Source organism: Protopterus annectens, chromosome 13.part0 (genome assembly GCF_019279795.1).
Source record: "Protopterus annectens isolate FY-2018-M chromosome 13.part0, PAN1.0, whole genome shotgun sequence".
Classification (NCBI taxonomy): domain Eukaryota; kingdom Metazoa; phylum Chordata; order Ceratodontiformes; family Protopteridae; genus Protopterus; species Protopterus annectens.
The window spans coordinates 776572645-776593541 of record NC_056747.1 but is presented as its reverse complement, the minus strand read 5'-3'; the positions used below and the strand labels follow the sequence as shown (position 1 = coordinate 776593541).

Here is a 20897-nt window from a genome sequence, read left to right as displayed (position 1 = left end):
CCCGTCATTAAACATTCAGAAAGAATGATAATTTAATTGCTTAAATGTATACTCAGAGTATTCCCAACTGATACTTACAGTGGTAGTGGGGAAGTACTACAGCTACTGCAATTTTAGTACTAAAATACTCAAGTTTTATAGCAGAGTGCACTGATTACTAACAGTTACTGCTACTAGTATCCAGAAGAGCAAAAGTTAAAAATGCCTAATAAAACATTTGCTGTGATCAAGTATTGAATCGATGACTACATATTTTTAAGAGAAGCTAAAATATTTATAAAAGATTGCATAACTGCATGTCACATTTCTAATGGAAATATCTAATTTAAGGGTGTAGCTTCAGAAATTATGATTGTCATTTAAAAAGTCTATTTTAAATGTCAGTAAAAACAAACGCACTAGAGGAATGTAGTTTCTGTTCAGGTTCATCACTAATACTATTAATTACTAACAAAAAGCTGCAACTCATAGTTTGCATACTACCCACTATTTATTGCCCAAAACAATCTATACCACAGTATGTCAAAATACCGCCATTGCTGCAGTTCTGAACGGGACACTTCATTTAAAGTTGAAAATTTCTCTGCAAGCCCAAGTCAGCTCCTTTAAGACTAATTTGAGATCATTATAAGCACATTATAACAGCAATGCTAAGTACCAGGAGTAAGTGTTAAAACACATGCCATGCCAGTATCTCTGCAGTAAGGGATGCAACCACTGAAGGGATGCAACCACTTTGTTTATACTGCACTTCCAGTGATTATGTACTACACAGGACTATGACTACCATGGGTAATATATAACAACTGCACAGTGTTTTCATGTATATTTATGCATTAGCAGACCTTTTAATATTCACGCTCACCAAATATTTACATCAGCTCCATAATACTGCAGTGCTACTGTGTGCAAATTTAGCTACAAAATGACAATTATATACTTACACCAAGGCTTTAAAAGATGTGGCCACTTTGTGCATGATTAAGTCATGCAACTCTGTGTAATGAAACAAGGCACAAAATATAAGTGAATCTATAGTAATCCACACCTTCCTGTTATGTACTGTTTAATTCTCTTCATATCTGCATAGCCAATGCAACTTATCACAGCACACACCTACCACTGATATTCAGATCTGCATCCTTAGCCACATACATAGCTAGAGTGGGTTGAAGGGGCAGCCACCCAGGGCTCAAGGTGCCAGGGGATATGCTAGGCAGATCTGTTTTTTCCCCTGATTTAATGTTCCTAGCTCTCACATAAACATGAGGGCAAGAAGCAAAGATGGAGGGATTTAGGACTTGGTTCTCCTGAGAGCATTAGGGACCTGGTGCTCCTCCATAGGAGGAGAGAAGGAGGAGCACCAAATTGGACAATGGACTTTTTTGTTTTCCCAACTGCTACCACACAGAGCATGAGGGTGTGAGGGGGGTAGGGTGTTATGACCTGGAGCAACTTCTCCTAGGCAGAAGGGACTCTTTTTTTTTTTTTTTTCTTCTGTCATGCAGTGTGGGAGAGGAAAGGGCATTAAGACCTGGCATTTATCCTCCTAGGCCAAAGTGCCAGATAGGAGAAGAAACCCTTTTTTTTTGCCCCTCAAATTAGCAATGAGGAGCATTGCACCAAGCACCAAATGAGCCAGTTATGTCTCTCGTAACATTCCCACATCACCCCTGGAAATATACTTTTCTTGGTGCCAGTAATGCACCACATAAATGAAGCTTAGTCTTAACCTGGATCACTCTAATTCAGGTCTCATTAACTGCAGACTTTCACACAGTCTGTGCACCAAAACTACAATCAGATTTCCTCACAATGATCTGAATCACATTAACTAAAATGACAAACATAACAGCATAGCCGGTGTGTGTACATGAGTAGATGTATACATGGTATACTCCCCCAAGACACTAGCATCCTATAGGAAAAACTAACACGGGCAAATGACTAGTGACAAACCTATGGCTCAAAACACACCCCCTATGAGTATAACCAGTAATCAGGGATTTGGGTACATACAGTGGATATAAAAAGTTTACACACCCTTGTTAAAATGCCAGGTTTTTGTGATATAAAAAAATGACACAATAGATCATTTCAAAACTTTTTCCACCTTTAATGTGACCTATAACCTGTACATTTCAATTGAAAAACAAACAAATCTGTTAGGGGAAAAAAATATAAAAAATAAAAAAACGTACACTATGCTGGCTGCATAACTGTGCACACCCTTAAACTAATACTTTGTTAAAGGACAAACAAATATCACAAACACCTGTCATTTTAACAGGGGTGTGTAAACTTTTTATATCCACTGTATGCAGATAGTCACCTGGCTTTTGATCATCACATATCTAAGGTGCTAAGGAAATCATTCTATGCTACTCAACTTATAAGCAATGCCACAGCATCTATGTCCAAAGAAATCATGATTTTATTCTGTTCATCCCTCACTAGGCCAATGATTGAGTATAATATCCCCTTCAGTATGTACCTGACCAGGCACATGCAACAATTGGGATGTCTACAGAGGTTCCATACAAAAATAATACACAGAGTGTAAACAGCATGCCATGTCTGTGCAAACTACCTCAAAGCCCTATCACTAGATTATGTTTCGTACAGACTGTCAAGACGTGATCTATGCCTGGCATACAAGGCATCTCTATATCCCACTCTGAGGAACCTTTTGCATATCCTTAAAATAAACAGCATAAGAAGGCTCAATGTTAAATCATCACACGCTTAAAAAAGCAAACGATTTATCGAACCCATGCAAGCAAAAGCTTACAATCTTGAATGCTTAGAACAGCGGTTTTTTCCAAGAGAAAAAAATTGCTGTTCCACAAAACAAAAAAAAATGTTTTAAACATTACATAAAGTGGGTGGCTTCGCCTGCCACACCCCCCAGTGTGGGGAGCTGTTCCCCCCACACCCCCTCTACTTAAATATACTAACTCTGAGATCACACTACAGTCACAAAAATGGTAAAGTAACGGAAGTGACCAAGCGATTTCTTTCCCAGGGAAAGAATTCGCTTATATGCCGTTTCACTATTTTGCCTTTTCTTGCTTTCAAGTTCAATCAAGACACATTCAAAAGAATGTGTCTTCGATCATTTAATAGGAACCCCATCAGAATTACTTGATCAAGAGTTTCAAGCTTTGCTTGTGACATAAATGGAAGGACAGGTATGTGTCTCAGAGAATTTTCCACCCTTAGAACAGGCTTCCCATCCATGTGAAGCAGAACTTTTCTCCTCTTTAAAAGTTTGACTATTTGTACATTCAAACCTGATATTTAACCAAAATGCTACTGTTCCATTTGTCTTTCAGGTGTTTGATATATATATATATATATATATATATATATATATATATATATACATATACATACACACACACACACACACACACACACACACATATATATGTAACATAGATCTAGATTAACTAAAGCTTATGCACAGCCCTCTCTCCCACCCCCCTTCTTGAAGGCAGAGGTTCATTTTAAGCTTTATCAGGAACTGCACAAACTACAAAAAATTACAATTACTTCTACAGTCACAACACCTCAGCAAGACTTGACTAAGTGTCACACAGAGCACATACAGTCTATGCATACAAGGTTACCTTAATTTAATATTTTACATGGTATTACACCTCCTCCTCAGTCTCCCAGTGGTTAATTTCAAATCTTATTTTTAATGAAAAGAAACATCCAGTGTTACTGTGAATCATCCTGGGTGATTTCACTTAGACCTAGCAGCTTACAGTATCAGTGCATTACCTGTGGTCACAAAAATTATAGACTAGCTGGGTAGCTGGCTAAGCCTAGAGCTTGTGAAATTCTACATAGTACAGTGCTATATAGTGCGTCATGACTGGTAACTCGGCACGTAAAAATCAACTACCAATCATTAACGGACCGGAGTGCCGCTGTGGCAACCCCTAACCGGGAAAAAGCTGAAAGACATAACAACAACAGTGCTATATAGTGTCTGCTGTGGGTCATCTGGGTTAGTTTGAATGTTAATTTCATGTAATATGCACTACATCTATCCTGCTGTTTACAGGGATAACCAAAGAGCATTGAAGAGATTAAGTGACCTGTTTAAAGTGAAACAGTATTGCAAGAAGAAGGTGTGTGAATCAAACCCATGCCTGCAAACACTAGGCTTTGTTGCCAGCATTAACCTTTGCCAAACCCAGATCAGTGCAAATCCTCTCTAGTGCCACCCAGTCTACTGCCCTTCACTTTAGGCCTCTTACTCCTGGAAGTACCTTTAGTTTTTTGCATTTCTTACATAAACTGTAAGCCAGCAAGGTTTGGTACTGAGAAACAGTTAAATGGAGAATCATTCATCCTCATGGCTGGAGAGAAGAGATTTCACACACATATGATGGAGCTTCCCTTTCAGGAGGAACTGCATGGTGATGCCAACACCCCTACTTTAGTTTCCTCAACATCTAAGCAACATGTTGCAGTATAGTCTACCAAGGGCAATGGATGTTGTGTAAGCAACACTTTATCATCCCTTATGTGTCTCAAAGGACAGAACATCTCCTTAAGGTGCCCAGCACATCTTTCTCCTTTGCTAGCCTTCTGACGACTCGAGTTCATACTCATGACTGGATCAGTGGTGCCATGTCTGCTGCAGTCCTTCCATCATTTCTGGTTACAGAAAGACCTTCTACCCAACTATTGTAGCTTACCTTAAATTATTCCTAGTACTGCTCACCATGTAAAATTCTGTTCTCCCTCAGTAAGCCTGTACCATTCTCTTCCTACATTTAATGCTGCACAGCCTGTCGCATGTAAATTCCCTCATATTACCCATAGCTGCAGTCATTTACACACTACAGTATCCAATATGTTCTTTATCTTTGGTAGTTTTTAATTTTGTCTAAACATATTTCCTACGAAAACTATCCAAAGAATCTATTCCGCATTACTTACATGGGGTGTTATTCCTAAAATAATGCAACATAATAAAAACAGCAGGAAAACAGGGGCCATGGTTGAACTTTATTTCTCTTTTCTCCAAATTCATATGGCAAAACCCTAAGCTTTTACTCAGATGCTTGACACTTACCTTTGTTCTGCAACTTTTCAATGGCTTCCTTCCACTCTGACCTCTCATAGTCTGAGTTCAGCAGGAAAAAGTAGCTCTGAAAAGAAACAGTAAAAAAACACCGTTAGGAAAGAAGCTCATTAATGACAAAGGAAAAGACAAGGCGATCATAGCCTGAAGTCACAAAATCTTCTATAAACACGTATACTGTTTCAAAGCAGCCCTTTCTCCATCACTCTCTGTTTTAACCTCTTCACGTGGAATGACTTTGATGCTGTGTTAGATGTAACCTCTAAGGTGAACAACAATCCACCAGTCCCAACGTATTAGGGAGTGTGGCTTATATCCCATCACCTTGCTATACTATGTATTGTATGCTATGATTCAGCTCAAAATGCATACATTAAAATCCAGCTGTTCGGTTCCCAACACAAACACTAAATTTATTTCTTTTAAAACAAAGGATGGTGTTGCATAGATGATGGCCATGGCTCACTCAGTAATGGGAAACAAGTGGCTAATAGCGGCCATATTAGTCGTTTGATGATCAGCTAGTGCAGAAGCAAACCTGTAGCAGAAAAATGTGTTAAATGAACGGTGAAAAACCGGACTGTGTCAAAGCAAAGGGACATTACTTAATTACTGATGAAGGACTGCAGACACAGTTTACGGGATGGGAGAACAATAAGATTTGAATTACAACAGCAAGATGAAATGCACTATTCTGGACATTATTTCTTTCATGCTCATCACAATCAAACATCAAATGTGTTTCAGTTCTCTTGAAAATAACAACTACAAAAGCTATTATAAGAATAATGTATAGTTGACGACTCCAGGCTTAAAAGGAACATTTATTTCCATGAAAAATACTTATATTTGTATTCTTTTTATATGTTGTGATACAAAAATGATGCCAAAATGAAATTTTTATTAAATTCATGATAAAACTTTTCCTTGGTATGTGTGGGTAAGAACACAATCTAATGGTGCTTTATAGACAATTATCTCAGTAACATTTCCTTAAATTTTCATCAGAAAATGTGAAACTATTTGGGGAAACAGTTGTGTATAAAGAACAAAAGTACCCCAAAACAGTCATCAGTCTGAACAGTCCTTTGCAAAATGGTAAACAATAATGGGGTTAAGGCATAAGCAGTTAGAATGCATTACATGACTTCACTTCACTAAAGCCTTAGAACAGACAGACAGAGTAATGTTCTTGCAGCACAGAAGCCTATCACTACAAACTGTAGAAAACACTTCATCAGGATGAGATTACTCGACTACGTTGTGTTTTTTTAGAATGCCACTACAATGCGTTATGTCTGCTATGCATTTGCAAGTGGATGCACCCAAGCAGACACGCAATTAATAAAACATAGCAAAGTGAGGCTTTATATTTTGATACTTAGCTATTTGTTACCTTTGTTGACCTAATTCACTACAGTTATAGCACAGGTTCATTTAAACTGTTAATACAGTTTGTAGTGCTGCAGTGGCAGCTTTTATAAATGTTAAACCATGCATGAACTGGAAGGATAAACTTAAACTAGAGAAAGCTGTAATGCTAGCTCATGCACATGATGCCGTGCGTGTGTGTGTCTGTGTGTGTGTGCATGTGTGGACTACATCTTTCCTGGGGCTCAGGGCAGACTGAACAGGTGCAAAGAAATTATTATGATCACAAGAACAACTGGAAAGACTAATCCTTTTTCGATACTTGGTTGCTTCCTGGTGGGGAGACATTGTTTACTGCAATAGTCCAATATTGTGAATTCTAACATTTTGAAAATTGTGTGATTATAACAAAAAAAAAAGAGAGAGAGAGTCAGAACAAATTCTAAAACATTTTTGAACTTTTAAAATATTTTGCAGGGAGAACTTCATCTCTTCTACACTTCCAACATAAGGAGGCTGTGCCCATATAGCCCTGCTACTTACATACACCAACACTGAGATTGCATACTTCAGCCTTACAATTATTAATACACGCTGCCTCATTCGCATTTTAATTTTCACTATTACAAAGATTGCAGTTATGCTCTTCAAACTTTTACAGTACACCCCAGAACAACCTGTGCATCTTACATGCAGCTGACAATTAATAAACTTCATATGTAGTCAAGCTTTTTGTTCCGTAGTAGCTTTCCACTTTTAACAGTTCTCTCAACGTTATTTAAGAAAGATATCAAGAACATACAGAAAGTAAGTCTGCCTTCTGACACAGAGGAATGAAACCCTGACTCTTCTTCCTGTTCAACTAGCAGCAAAGGCACTGGAGGCAATGGGCAGATGTGGACAGGCATGAGTCTCTGATGCCAGCTCACCTATCCAGCAGGAAGGGTGGCACCTTGGCCTGCTGCACTGACTTTCACTACAGGAGTGCAAATATTTTACCTGTAGCACTGAGCTTTGTAAGTCTACTCTGCAGCAGTGCACTGCCTACGAGGGAGCTTGCACATGTGCTAACACACATGCCTTTGAAGAGCAATGAATTTGAAGTTTGCAGGCGACTGCAAAGATGGGTTGGGGTGGGGGGTCACAATCGTGACAGGGATGATGGCTCCCATTCCCAGTTTGTTCATCTCTCACACTAGGGGAATGAGTATGCTACAAAAGGCTCGTACCTCCAAGAACAAGTGGGCCAGCTGAACAGTCAGGAAGGCAGGGTTCAAAAGTCATCAAGAGAGTAGGAAAAATACTAAAGAGAAAGTACACTAAACCCAACAGGGGATGATTTCCTCTAAACTAGTCAATACAAGGTTATAGTGCACAACAAGCTTTGAAATTATATTGGGAAGTTTCCAAGCTGCACAAATGTAGACTATGCAGTTTATATAAAGCCAGTAATGATTTAATTTAAGAATTTCATTTTTTATTTTTTTTTGGTAAATAAAAGTTTCATGCAAATAACTAATAAACTACTCTTTGACTTGGGCATATTAAATAAGGATACAATAAGTGGATTCAGGGTTATAGAAAGCCAGTAAATGCTTTTGTCCTACACACAGAATTTCATCAGACAATCCACAAGAAAAAGCAAACCATTTTTAAACCTTGTCATAAGCACTGTCATCATTACTAACCACACCCCCTTAAAGTCATAGACAAATTAATACATAAAAACTAGTATAAAATGTTAATAAATACGTGCACAGCTTTTAACATAAAATCCTAAAACATTTATATATATATATATATGTTTATACAAATAAATAAATAAATGTTATCTTCGTAATGCTCTCAATTTCAAGAGGGGACTAATAGAAAGATTCTCATTTAAGCCTGGCCAGTTGCTAGAACCTAGTAACAACTGCCAGTATAATTCCCTTCTTTCAAGTAAAGTACACCAAGCACCACCCCTGCTATCTGTGGTAATGTTCTCTATGATAAAGAAACAAAAGGAATGTTCATTATTCTCAGAAATGTGTTTGTATATTTCGGGTTTTTCATATAAGTGCTCGTAGACACGATTTTTAAGCTTCCTATCTGTTTTTCCAATGTAGAAACAACTACACTGGTTACAGAGGGCGCAATATACAACCCTTTCAGTGTTACAATTATATTTATATCTAATATAAATGTTAATATTATTAACATTAAATACTTCTCCTTCTCTAAAATATTTACAGTAGTGGCACATCCCACATTTTTTCATCTGTCCATTCATGTTGGTGTTATTGCTTCGAAGTTTTTTCTCAAAAGCACTTTTCAAGTTCTTACCCTTTCTTAAAATAATGACAGGCCTCTCATCAATATATGGTGTAATGTTCCTCTCTTGGGTTAAGATAGACCAATTCTTACCCAAAATACTCCTTATATCAACACTATCTATTGTAAATGTAATAAATGAAATGTAATCTTTATTCTCACGCTCAATGTTAAAAGAAATTTCATTAATCACATCACTCTCCCCTATTACTACTTCAGATAAAAGGGGTATGTAAAACTTCCTTTCTCTTTTATTAACTACTTCTAATAGGACTTCATTCACAAGTTTCATAGGGTAGCCTCTCTTCAAAAACATACCCTTTAAGGTGTCACATTCATTAAAGAATTCTTCAAATCCTGATACCATCCGAGCAGCATGGACAAATTGTCCTTTAACTATTGCTCTTTTTTGTTTTTGTGGGTGAGTGCTAATATAATGAAGTAATGAATTTGAATGTCTCCTTTCTGTAAATTCTTGATGTAAATTTCTTTTTCTGGTAATCCTTGGTTAACATAATGTCTAAAGATGCTATTTCATGTAAATCAAATTGATGTGTAAATTTCAAAAACTGAGTGGTAGAATCCAGGAATAATATAAACTCATTAATCAAAGCATAGGGACCATCCCATAAAATAAATATATCATCCCAAAATCACATATAGTAATTAATATAATTATAAAACTCGGAGGGAAATAAATATTTCTTTTCCCATTGCAATACTACTATGTTGGCATAAGGCCCCCACATGCTGACCTCAAAGCTACACCTTCTTGTTGTAGGAAAATCTCATTATTAAATAAAATTAAGTTATTCTTCAAAATAATGTCCATAAGTTGTGTGTACATTATTACATCAAAATGTTCAACTTTTTTTCTCATACAAATATTCATTAAATCACTCTAGGCCTTCTTTATGAGGGATAGCTGTATATAGATCCTTTATGTCTAAAGTTAATAGCATATATGAATCTTTAAATAAAATTCAATTGATGTCCCCTCAGGAAGCCCCATGAATCTTTACAGACATGTGCTCCATTATATACAAAATGTTTTAACTTAACATCTAAATACTTGGCCAGAGGTTGTGTAATTGAACCTTTGGAATCCACTATGGGGCACATGGGGGGCTGTAGTAAATCTATGCGTAACTTGGGAAGCCCAGACATAACATACTTTTGGATGCATTACAGTTAAGTAATTTAAAACATCTATGCTTATAAAACCATCAATAAATAAATCCTGTAATTCATTTCTAATCTTTGCATATGCACCATTCAGTTCACCGAGAGAAGATTTTTATAAGCCTTACCATTAAGTATGAACAACATTTTCTTATTAGAATCATCCAAATTCAATACAATACCTCCTCCTTTGTCAGGTTTCATGATTCTAATTTTATCCAAGAGGCCATTAATTTCTTTAATAATAGCACATTCCTTGATGTCACAATCATCCACCACACAGTTGCTAAAAAATAGATTCCGAATGTCTAGTTCACATATTTTTTCAAATAGTGCTACCATTGGATGCAGGGAGGGATTATATGTACTGGAGATTGCCAGGGGGTTGATGAACTGATTTGTAAATGAATTATGAAATAGTACACTAAAATTTAATTTTCATGTGTACAATTTCAAATCCATCAAGGTGTTGGCCACATTACTATGCTGCCAGGGTACATAAGTAAACCATTTAGCAAAAACATCACATTGTTCTATATTGAAACTGATGTTTGAAAAATTATAGACCTTAAAATCACCCAAACTATTTGTCGTAACATTACATGCTGGTAGAAAGTAATCACCTTTATTCTTTATGGGTGCTTTATGGGAGGGGGGGGTATGAACAACAACAGGGGAAGGAGGAATTTCTACAACAGCAGTTGGAGCAACAGGAAATAAAACAATTACACCAAACAGGTTATAATGATGAATAGATAGGTGAAGCGTGCTATCATTAAAGAAATTAATGGCCTCTTGGATAAAATTAGAATCATGAAACCTGACAAAGGAGGAGGTATTGTTGTATTGAAGTTGGATGATTCTAATAAGAAAATGTTGTTCATACTTAATGGGAAGGCTTATAAAAAATCTTCTCTCAGTGAACTGAACGGTGCATATGCAAAGATTAGAAATGAACTACAGGATTTATTTATTGATGGTTTTATAAGCATATATGTTTTAAATTACTTAACTGTAATGCATCCAAAAGTATCAGTTATATTTGGGCTTCCCAAGTTACACAAAGATTTACTACAGCCCCCCATACGCCCCATAGTGGATTCCAAAGGTTCAATTACACATCTTCTGGCCAAGTATTTAGATGTTAAGTTAAAACATTTTGTATATAAGGAAGCACATGTCTGTAAGGATTCATGGGGCTTCCCAAGGGACATCAATCGAATTTTATTTAAAGATGCATATATGCTATTAACTATAGACATAAAGGATCTATATTCAGCTATCCCTCATAAAGAAGGCCTAGAGTGGTTTAATGAATATTTGTATGAGAAAAAAGTTGAATATTTTGATGTAATAATGTACACACAACATATGGACATTATTTTGAAGAATAACTTCATTTTATTTAATAATGAGATTTTTCTACAACAAGAAGGTGTAGCTATGGGGTCAGCATGTGGGTGCCTCTATGCCAACATAGTAGTATTGCAATGGGAAAAGAAATATTTATTTCCCTCCGAGTTTTATAATTATATTAATTACTATATGCGATTTTGGGATGATATATTTATTTTATGGGATGGTCCCTATACTTTGATTAATGAGTTTATATTATTTCTGGATTCTACCACTCAGTTTTTGAAATTTACACATCAATTTGATTTACATGAAATAGCATTTTTAGACATTATGTTACCCAAGGACTACCAGAAAAAGAAATTTACATCAAGAACATATTCAAATTCATTACTTCATTATACTAGCACTCACACACAAAAACAAAAAAAGAGCAATAGTTAAAGGACAATTTGTTCATGCTGCTCGGGTGGTATCAGAATTTGAAGAATTCTTTAATGAATGTGACACCGTAAAGGGTATGTTTTTGAAGAGAGACTACCCTATGAAACTTGTGAATGAAGCCCTATTAGAAGTAGTTAATAAAAGAGAAAGGAAGTTTTACATACCCCTTTTATCTGAAATAGTAATAGGGGAGGGTGATGTGATTAATGAAATTTCTTTTAACATTGAGCGTGAGAATAAAGATTGCAACATTTCATTTATTACAACATTTACAATAGATAGTGTTGATATAAGGAGTATTTTGGGTAAGAATTGTTCTATCTTAACCCAAGAGAGGAACATTAGACCATATATTGATGAGAGGCCAGTCACTATTTTAAGAAAGGGTAAGAACTTGAAAAGTGCTTTTGAGAAAAAACTTCGAAGCAATAACACCAACATGAATGGACAGATGAAAAAATGTGGGATGTGCCACTACTGTAAATATATTAGAGAAGGAGAAGTATTTAATGTTAATAATATTAACATTTATATTAGGTATAAATATAATTGTAACACTGAAAGGGTTATATATTGCGCCCTCTGTAACCAGTGTAGTTGTTTCTACATTGGAAAAACAGATAGGAAGCTTAAAAATCGTGTCTATGAGCACTTACATGAACTAAAACCCGAAAGGACACAAATGCACTATACAAACACATTTCTGAGAATAATGAACATTCCTTTTGTTTCTTTATCATAGAGAACATTACCACAGATATCAGGGGTGGTGCTTGGTCTATTTTACTTGAAAGAAGGGAATTATACTGGCAGTTGCTACTAGGTTCTAGCAACTGGCCAGGCTTAAATGAGAATCTTTCAATTAGTTCCCTCTTGAAATTGAGAGCATTACGAAGATAACATTTATTTATTTATTTGTATAAACATATATATATATATATAAATGTTTTAGGATTTTTATATTAAAAGTTGTGCACATATTTATTAACATTTTATACTAGTTTTTATGTATTAATTTGTCTATGACTTTAAGGGGGTGTGGTTAGTAATGATGACAGTGCTTATGACAAGGTTTAAAAATGGTCTGCTTTTTCTTATGGATTGTCTGATGAAGTTCTGTGTATAGACGAAAGTGCTTACCGGCTTTCTATTGTCTGTTCAATAGACCTCATTTGCACCTGAGACTTGTGGCATTTGCTTGCTTTTTGGAGTCTGCCTTGTACCCTATCTGCAGTGGCGTTCAGCAGTTTCTGTGTGATTTTCATTTGTGGAATTCAGGGTTATGTCATGAATGAAAAAACCTACAGGAGACAGAAATGCTATGCCTCTCATGTTAAAAATGATTGTCCTTCTTGCTCCACAGCAGTTTTGACAAAAGTTTGTTTTTTCAGAAAATTCATCTTCCCAAGCTTTTGGTAGCTCTGGGGTTCCTTATTAGAAAGATGAGGGTGCCAATGTATGTCTGCTGTACAGTATGGGTGTAGTGGCCGTGCAGGTATTGGCTTCTTTGTGTTTTTCAGTGAGGTTTTGTAATCTTTTGCGCTAAGAGTGTTTCACTGGCCCAGGTTTTGCTATTAGCCATATGCTTTCCAGCTGACTAATTTGATGTCTCCATGTGAAGTACAATGTAGAGTCTAGAAACACTGCTTTGGCTACTACTTTCATTGAAAATATGCAGAACTTGCATTTGAGAAACATCATTACATGTGGCCAACAAACAATTTGCAACAGGAAAGCCATCTTTACAATAAAGTCATAGGACTCATAAGAAGCAATACCAATGTGCCGAGCTCAGAAATGTTAAAAGCTACCATTAAACCCTGACAGTGGTCAGATAATAATGCCTCAGCCTACTTGAAAAACACTTTTACTGAATTTTCACTTTTGACATAGATAAACTTTACATTTATATAAAAGTAATCAAACCATATTAAGACATTCACATTTAAAAACATTATACATCACGTATAACCTTCTATACAGTATAATCCATTCAAAATTACATAAATTGTTCAGTTCCTATCTTGTTTTATACCCCATTCCTCCAAAACATTTTTCTGCATGTACCGATCCCAGAATTTCCAATTTTTTTTCTATGTAATTTACTCCTGCCCTTTTATAAATATCCTGCTTCCTGTTTTTTTATCTCTGTTAGAATTTTCACTAATTCAGGTATGGCTGGTTTAGACTCTGACTTCCATTTTCTAGTAACTGTGTTTTTAGCAGCCACAAGAATTAAACATAACAAGACCTTACTAACTCTGGGCATTTCAGATCCTGTATCCCAGCTCAAAACAATCATTTCCTTACTTACACTCATTTGTTCACTCAATATTCCTGACAGAATACTCTGTGAGGAATTTTTAAAGTCTGCCAAATAATTACATTCTGAAAACATTAGCTCCCAGGTATCTCTTTCTTTCTTTCTTTCTTTCTTTCTTCCCCATTACACCTCCAACATTTGCCATCCAGCTGAGGAAAACTTCTTTGAAGTCTGCTTTGGGTATAGCAGTATGTATACAAACATTTCAAACAAAAATCCAAAATGTTGTTGACTTTGTTAAATATTTGGGATCCATACATATGTCCTCTCGTTGCTTTATTTGAATTGCTTATCTAATGTATCTTGCCAATTTTTCTGACCTCCTCTAACGGATTCCTATAGTCAGAGTGCAATATTTTATATGTGCAAATCCTCCCCTTTTTAACAGCAGCTTCTGTTCTAGATTCAATTAAAAACTCAATCAGTGCAGGTCTTACACGTAGGATTCCGCTATCCCTTTCTCTTTTCCTTTAGTCTGATGTCAATCCCTAATAGGGAAGGCAATCTCTAGACTGCAGTCCAAATGTCTTCTTGACCTCTTCGTATTGTATTATCTCTCCCTCTCTAATTATTTGTTTCTAATACCTTGGTTCCTTTGCTAGCTTCCTCCAGTAAATTCCAGCCCCCTCTTGCCTATTCTCTGTACCTTTAATTGCAGAAATCCCTACTGGCAGAATCTCCTTTCTCCATTCCCATATTGGCTAATTTTTAGTATACTTTCTGATATTTTATGAATATAATACTCTGTGTGACTGTTGTTACTCTTGTTAAGAATCTGCATCCAAAATTCCACTCTTTCCTTATTTCTTGAATCCCCCCACCTTGTCATCATCCCTTGCCTCTTTGAATCATAGCTTTCTGCTTGTGTTATTTATAAGCATATTAAGTGTGTAGCTCTAAAATATCTCTTCAAATCAGGTGATCCTAAACCTTCTTGTTCTGTTGGTAGGATCAACTTATCGTACTTGACTCTTGCTCTGTTCACCTTCTGGATAAAATCATTAAACTCTTTTATTAAATACTATCTGCACTTCCTCCTTTAGTTGATAAAAACATGCCTGACCTGTGTATAAAATGAAAGGGACTAAAAACATTTTCACTGCGTGTATCTTGCTATCCATATCCATAAGTAAGGGCATCCAGTTTCTTAGTTTTTGTATTATCTTTTCTTTAGTCTCTCCCACATATCCTTAGCTGCCACAAGAGCATTCTTCTTAATCTATACTCCTGCGTACTTCAATTTATCATAAATATGGGTATTGCTGAACCAATTCACTTGTGGGTACGTAGTTTACAGCTATAGCCTTTGTTTTATCCTCATTAATTTTATATACCAGAAGAACAAAATGGAACTGTCTCAGAATGTTCCACAACACTGACATATCTTTTCTGGTTCTACAAAGTACAAACTTTATCATCAGCAAATAAAGCCAACTTTTCTTGAAAACCATACCAATTATATCCTTGAATTTCTGAGTGCCTTATATCCTTTACCAATGGATCTAAATATAATGCAAACAACAAAGAGGAAAGAGGATACCCCTGTCTGACTACTCTGTTCAGATTCAACTTATCAGTGAGGAGCCCTCCCACTTTGATTTTTGCCTCCAATCCCTTATATATCTTCCCAATTAACTTTATTATTGTATCAGGAAATGCAAATGCTTCCATTGCCCTACTCATAAAATCCCAGTTTATGCTGTCAAATGCTTCCTCTGCATTAAGACACATGAACAGCAGGGATAGTTTCTTATATTCTGCTTCCCTTTGTGTAATCACTGTTCTATTAATGTTGTCAAATGTTTGTCTCCTCTCCACAAAATGATCCATATTCACCAATTCTGGCAACACCTTTGCCATTTTTAGCTGTTATACACTTAACACTTCATAATTATGGTTCAAAACTTTACCATCTTTAGGTATTACTGCCACCACAGCTTTTTTCCAGGATGTGTCTTAAGCTACTTTTTACAGATTACAAGGATTATGCAACTCTGTGAAGGAATACACAGTACAGTTTTAATATTACTGAAAGTGTAGTGTCTACACCTAAAATTGAGATAGCCCATCTGCACAGATGGAGACTCCTTGCCTGTTAACACTGTTGACTAAATGCTACAGGGCCTGCTGATGCAGGGTCAGCTAATGGAAAGGTGAGAAAGTGGCTTTAGCCAGCTTTTCTTCAGGGGGGGGGGGCATGGATTTTTCTGCTGAGCTAGTATTTTACTGAATGGCAAAAGCCCTGGTCCAATAAACAAAGTCAGGTTAGTGGACATATACTGCCTAACATCTGTAGCTGTACAGATGGGACCACCAACATACTGTAATAATTTAATTAAACACCATGCACAATGAGAGGAACAAAGGGTATGGGACATCACCAGGGTTTACTTACTGCCAGGATAGTGCCATAATGTGACACTCTAATGCCGAGCACCATAGTACAAAGGTGGGTTTGGGTACTGGGAACTGCTGATTGAGGGCTCAGTGTCTGTTATTCTAAAAGTGTATTAGTTCTGGTTTAAGCACTTGGGCTTCAGGCCAGTTATTTTACATTTAGAAGGTTCATGGTCTGCACTCTTGTGGGAGGAGAGGCTGGACTCTGCCCTTCTGAGCTGGGAATTTCTGGTTAAAGGCTTACAGTGCCTGCATATTTGAACTGTTTCTTACTGAAATTGGTACACTTTGTTTGCTGTAGCATAGACTAGATCCAGGCCTGCTGAATCTAGCTTTGTTTGTATGCTTGTTATTTCCCTGAAAAGCTAATTCCACCTAAAATGTGGCTTTTCAGCGCTTCTGTGGATCCCTAGTGATATCTGCATTGCTTACTGTACTTATTTCCTTGTTTCACTTGAATGAAAGTTACTGTTTGTTGTTTTTGCATTTAAGTTACCTGTAGCACATTGCATTTAAGTTACCTGGCACTTGCTCACTAAAGCAGTTATATAGGTCAGCACTAAAAAATTAAAAGCACTACACCCTCACAAACTCCCCTTGAGTACCTTGTTCCTCATTGGCCCTTTTTTTCAATTATAAAGGAATTCCGAATACTATTCTAGCATGTCCAAAGGTCAGTTGTCAATCTCCTCTCCGGTCCAGCTGGTGAATCTGGGAATCTTGAGGCAATGTTACAGCTGCCTCATGTACACAGACAACCCTCTCCTCCTCCCAACAAATTCCAACACATGTGAGAGATGCAACCATATAGCCAAACTGGAGGCTAAGCTCTCTCAACTCAGTACTGGCGTAACCAGTCAGGAGGAAAAGGAAACCACACTCACTACAATTCCAGTCTCACATAGACCTACCACGACAGCAAACCAAACACATAAACACAAAAAAACATACTGGGAGGCTCTAAATAAAAATCTACCTAAGCAGCAGAGACCTCCAAAGCAGACACCCAAGCAACCGCTACCCCAAAACAAAACACATGCAACACACAGCTCACAAAGCCAGTGTACCGAACAGTCACAGCCCTTAAGGCTAAACAACACACCTGATACACTTGTAATAGGTGACTCTATCGTCAGGCACACTGACGTCCCACTCACCAGGCTGAACAAGGAGAAGGTCACGGTGAGCTGCCTGTCGGGCGCTAGGATCCGCCACATAACACAAGCACTCAGGTCACTCCAAGGCAAGTACAAATATGACTCAGTCACTGTCCATGCTGGTGTGAATGACCTGAGATGTACCTCCCTGGACTACATGAAAAGAGACATAGAGGAGCTCTCTGAGCATGTAGCCCAGGCCGGTATGACCCTGACCTTGAGTAGCATCTTACCCTCACCAAGAATGATGCCACAATATGAAGACAAGATGATCAATTTCAACAATTGGCTTAAGTATTGGTGTCATTTAAAGGGGATCCAATGCCTGTCAGCCTGGGATGACATGCTCAACAAGCCACGATGCTTCGCTAGGGATGGCTTGCACCTATCACCCCTGGACTTTCGGATATTGGCAAAGGCTCTTGCTACCCCCATAGTGCCTTTTTAGGCAAGGCTCAAAAGACAAACCCACCTCCATAGGTATCACAAGGGATAAGAAACTAAGAGTAATGCTACTCAACGCCAGAAGTCTAAACCTCAAGATGCATGCACTCGAAACTCTCCTTAGCATGGAGAACATCGATATCTGTGCAGTAACAGAAACCTGGTTCAAGGCTCCCGAGAGCACCCCAGCACTACCAGGTTATACCTCATACCATGTTTTTTGGCCCCAAAACTTGGACCGAACCACAAAAGGAGGGGGAGTATCAATATTCGTCAAAGATACCCACACCTCCAAGTTGGTGGCACAACACGAAGCATCAGAGACTATCCATGTGCAACTAACAGTGGGTAAAACTGCCTTCCAGTTTATAGCCTGCTACAGACCACCCTCTAAAACCCAGGAACTCCACTCGGCCTTCCTGAGAACACTGGAAAATATGAAGGTCTCTCCAAACACCATTATATTGGGTGACTTCAACTACCCAAACATAGACTGGGAGCATTACTCTAGCTCCAACACCCTAGCCCAAAGGTTCCTAGAATTTATAAACTCAAATTCTATGGAACAACTTGTTACCACTCCCTCAAGAGGTGAAAACATACTGGACCTGATCATCACCAACATGGGGACTCTATGCTCCAGACCAGAAGTGTATCCCTCACTGGTAAGATCAGACCATAAACTAATCTCACTGGATATTCACATCCCGACCCCACCCCCTGCCCAGAAAACCACAGTGAAAACTTCTCTAAAGCAAATTTCACACTCCTCAAAACCGAGGTGGAATCCTTCAAAGCCCCTGGGCCTGTGGAAAATACGGCCCAGACTGCAGAATCCTTTATAAACACATTCTATGAACACCTTCAGGAATGCATGGATCATGCAATCCCAAATAAAACCAAGACCCAATCCTCCAAAGGCAGACGTTCTGTCTGGTGGACCCCAGCCATAAACAAACTATACAATAGAAGGAGGAAGCTACTACATGATGGAGAAAAATCCCAAAAAGGGAAGACATCTCTGATCAGTATTAGTAAAAAACTATGGGCACTCATGAAATCGTCTAAGGCCAGCTTCGACAGAAATATTGCACAGGACACTAAGGATAATCACAAGGCTTTCTTTAGTTATGTTAGGAACCTGGGTGGGAATTCCCAGATATGCTCAGAATTAGTCCAAAATGACAAAAAATACACCGAACCCACAGACATTGCCAACATCCTAGCTGACAGGTTCAGCGCAAACTTCTCCCCCCCCCACCAAAAGGGCAAATATCTATCCCAGCAGAGTACTGCCCCCCTGACATCTCAGATGCTCAGGTAAGAGCCGCCCTCTCCAAAGCAAAAAACACAGCATCAATGGGACCAGACGGTGTCCCGGGCTGTGTCCTACATGAACTCCAAGAAGAGCTAAACCCAAACATAAAACTACTGTTCAATCTCAGCCTTACTACAGGATATGTACACAAAGAGTGGCGTACAGCAATGGTGGTCCCTCTCCACAAAGGTGGTGCCTCAACGGATCCTGGAAACTATTGCCCCATAAGCCTGACTAGCTTGCTCTGCAAAGCTATGGAAAGGATCATCATGGACCTTATAAATAAAGATATTGGGGACCTACAGACACTGGATCCTACCCAGTTCGGCTTTGTTAAGGGCAGATCCTGCCTCTTAAACCTGGTCAATTTCTTTGAAACAGTCACCAAGGCCATTGGAGGGAAGGTGGTCCACACAGCCTACCTGGACCTCGCAAAAGCCTTCGATACAATACCCCACTCGGGCATTATAGATAAGCTCACCAGCTTAAATATAAACCCCTATGTCACTAGATGGGTTGCAAACTGGCTCAAGGACAGAACCCACATGGTTAGAATTGCTGGAGCCATGTCAGACTCCAAACCAGTTACAAGTGGCATCCCACAAGGCTCAGTCCTGGGACCTCTCTTGTTCGGTATATATTTCGTAGAGGTACAGGCCAACACGGAAGGACTGTGGCTGATCAAGTTCGCAGATGACTGCAAACTGGGCGCCATAATCGACTCTCCAGCCGACACAAGCATCCTCCAAAAGGGCCTCATAGAAACAGACAACTGGTGCCAGAGCCATGGCCTCAAGCTAAACACCAAAAAGTGTATAGTCATCCCCTTTGGCAAAAACAAAGTGCCCACAAATTACCACATAAGTGGTAATCCATTAAGTACGGAAGAAGTAATTAGGGACCTGGGGACCCAAGTTGATAGCAATCTCTCATGTGACAACCACGTGGCCAAAGTGGTTAGAAAAACATTTTATATAGCCCACCTAATCATGAAGGGATTCGCATTTAGATCAGGGGAGGTCATCGTGCCTCTTTACTCATCCATCAGGCCCATAATTGAGTACAATGCCCCTTTTGGGATGTACCTTACCAGACACCTGCAGCAACTGGAAAGACCCCAAAAGTACCTCACCAAGAGGATCAAAGGGCTCAAACAGATGCCATATGCTGCCCGGTTAAAGAAACTCCAGCTCTACTCAGTGGCATACCGTCTGCTCAGAGGCGATCTGTGCCTAACATATAAAGCCATGTCCAACCCAGAATTAATGGACATGCTGCACCTCAGAAAATCCAAATCCCATCGAGCTAAGCGCTCGAGAGACTTGAACCTCAGCACTGAAATAAATAGGACATGCTGGAGGGACAGATTCATAACCCAGAGGCTCCATTCACTCTGGAATAAAATCCCAGTCCAGGTTAGGCAGAGTCCCTCATTGACTCTCTTCAAAAGGAATCTTGATGAGTGGATGGGGGATCGTAGGTTTACCT

The 20897-nt window shown here is 38.3% G+C and overlaps 1 protein-coding gene across 6 annotated transcripts in view; it reads right to left on the bottom strand.

The window, feature by feature from the left end:
- ABR (ABR activator of RhoGEF and GTPase) overlaps positions 1-20897 on the bottom strand; it is a 2680879-nt gene that overhangs the window by 508523 nt on the left and 2151459 nt on the right. For all 6 annotated transcript variants that reach the window (XM_044054480.1, XM_044054482.1, XM_044054481.1 and 3 more), the window contains one exon: positions 5096-5171. In XM_044054480.1, the coding sequence (XP_043910415.1) occupies positions 5096-5171 (76 nt within the window). The remainder of the gene's footprint in view (positions 1-5095; positions 5172-20897) is intronic.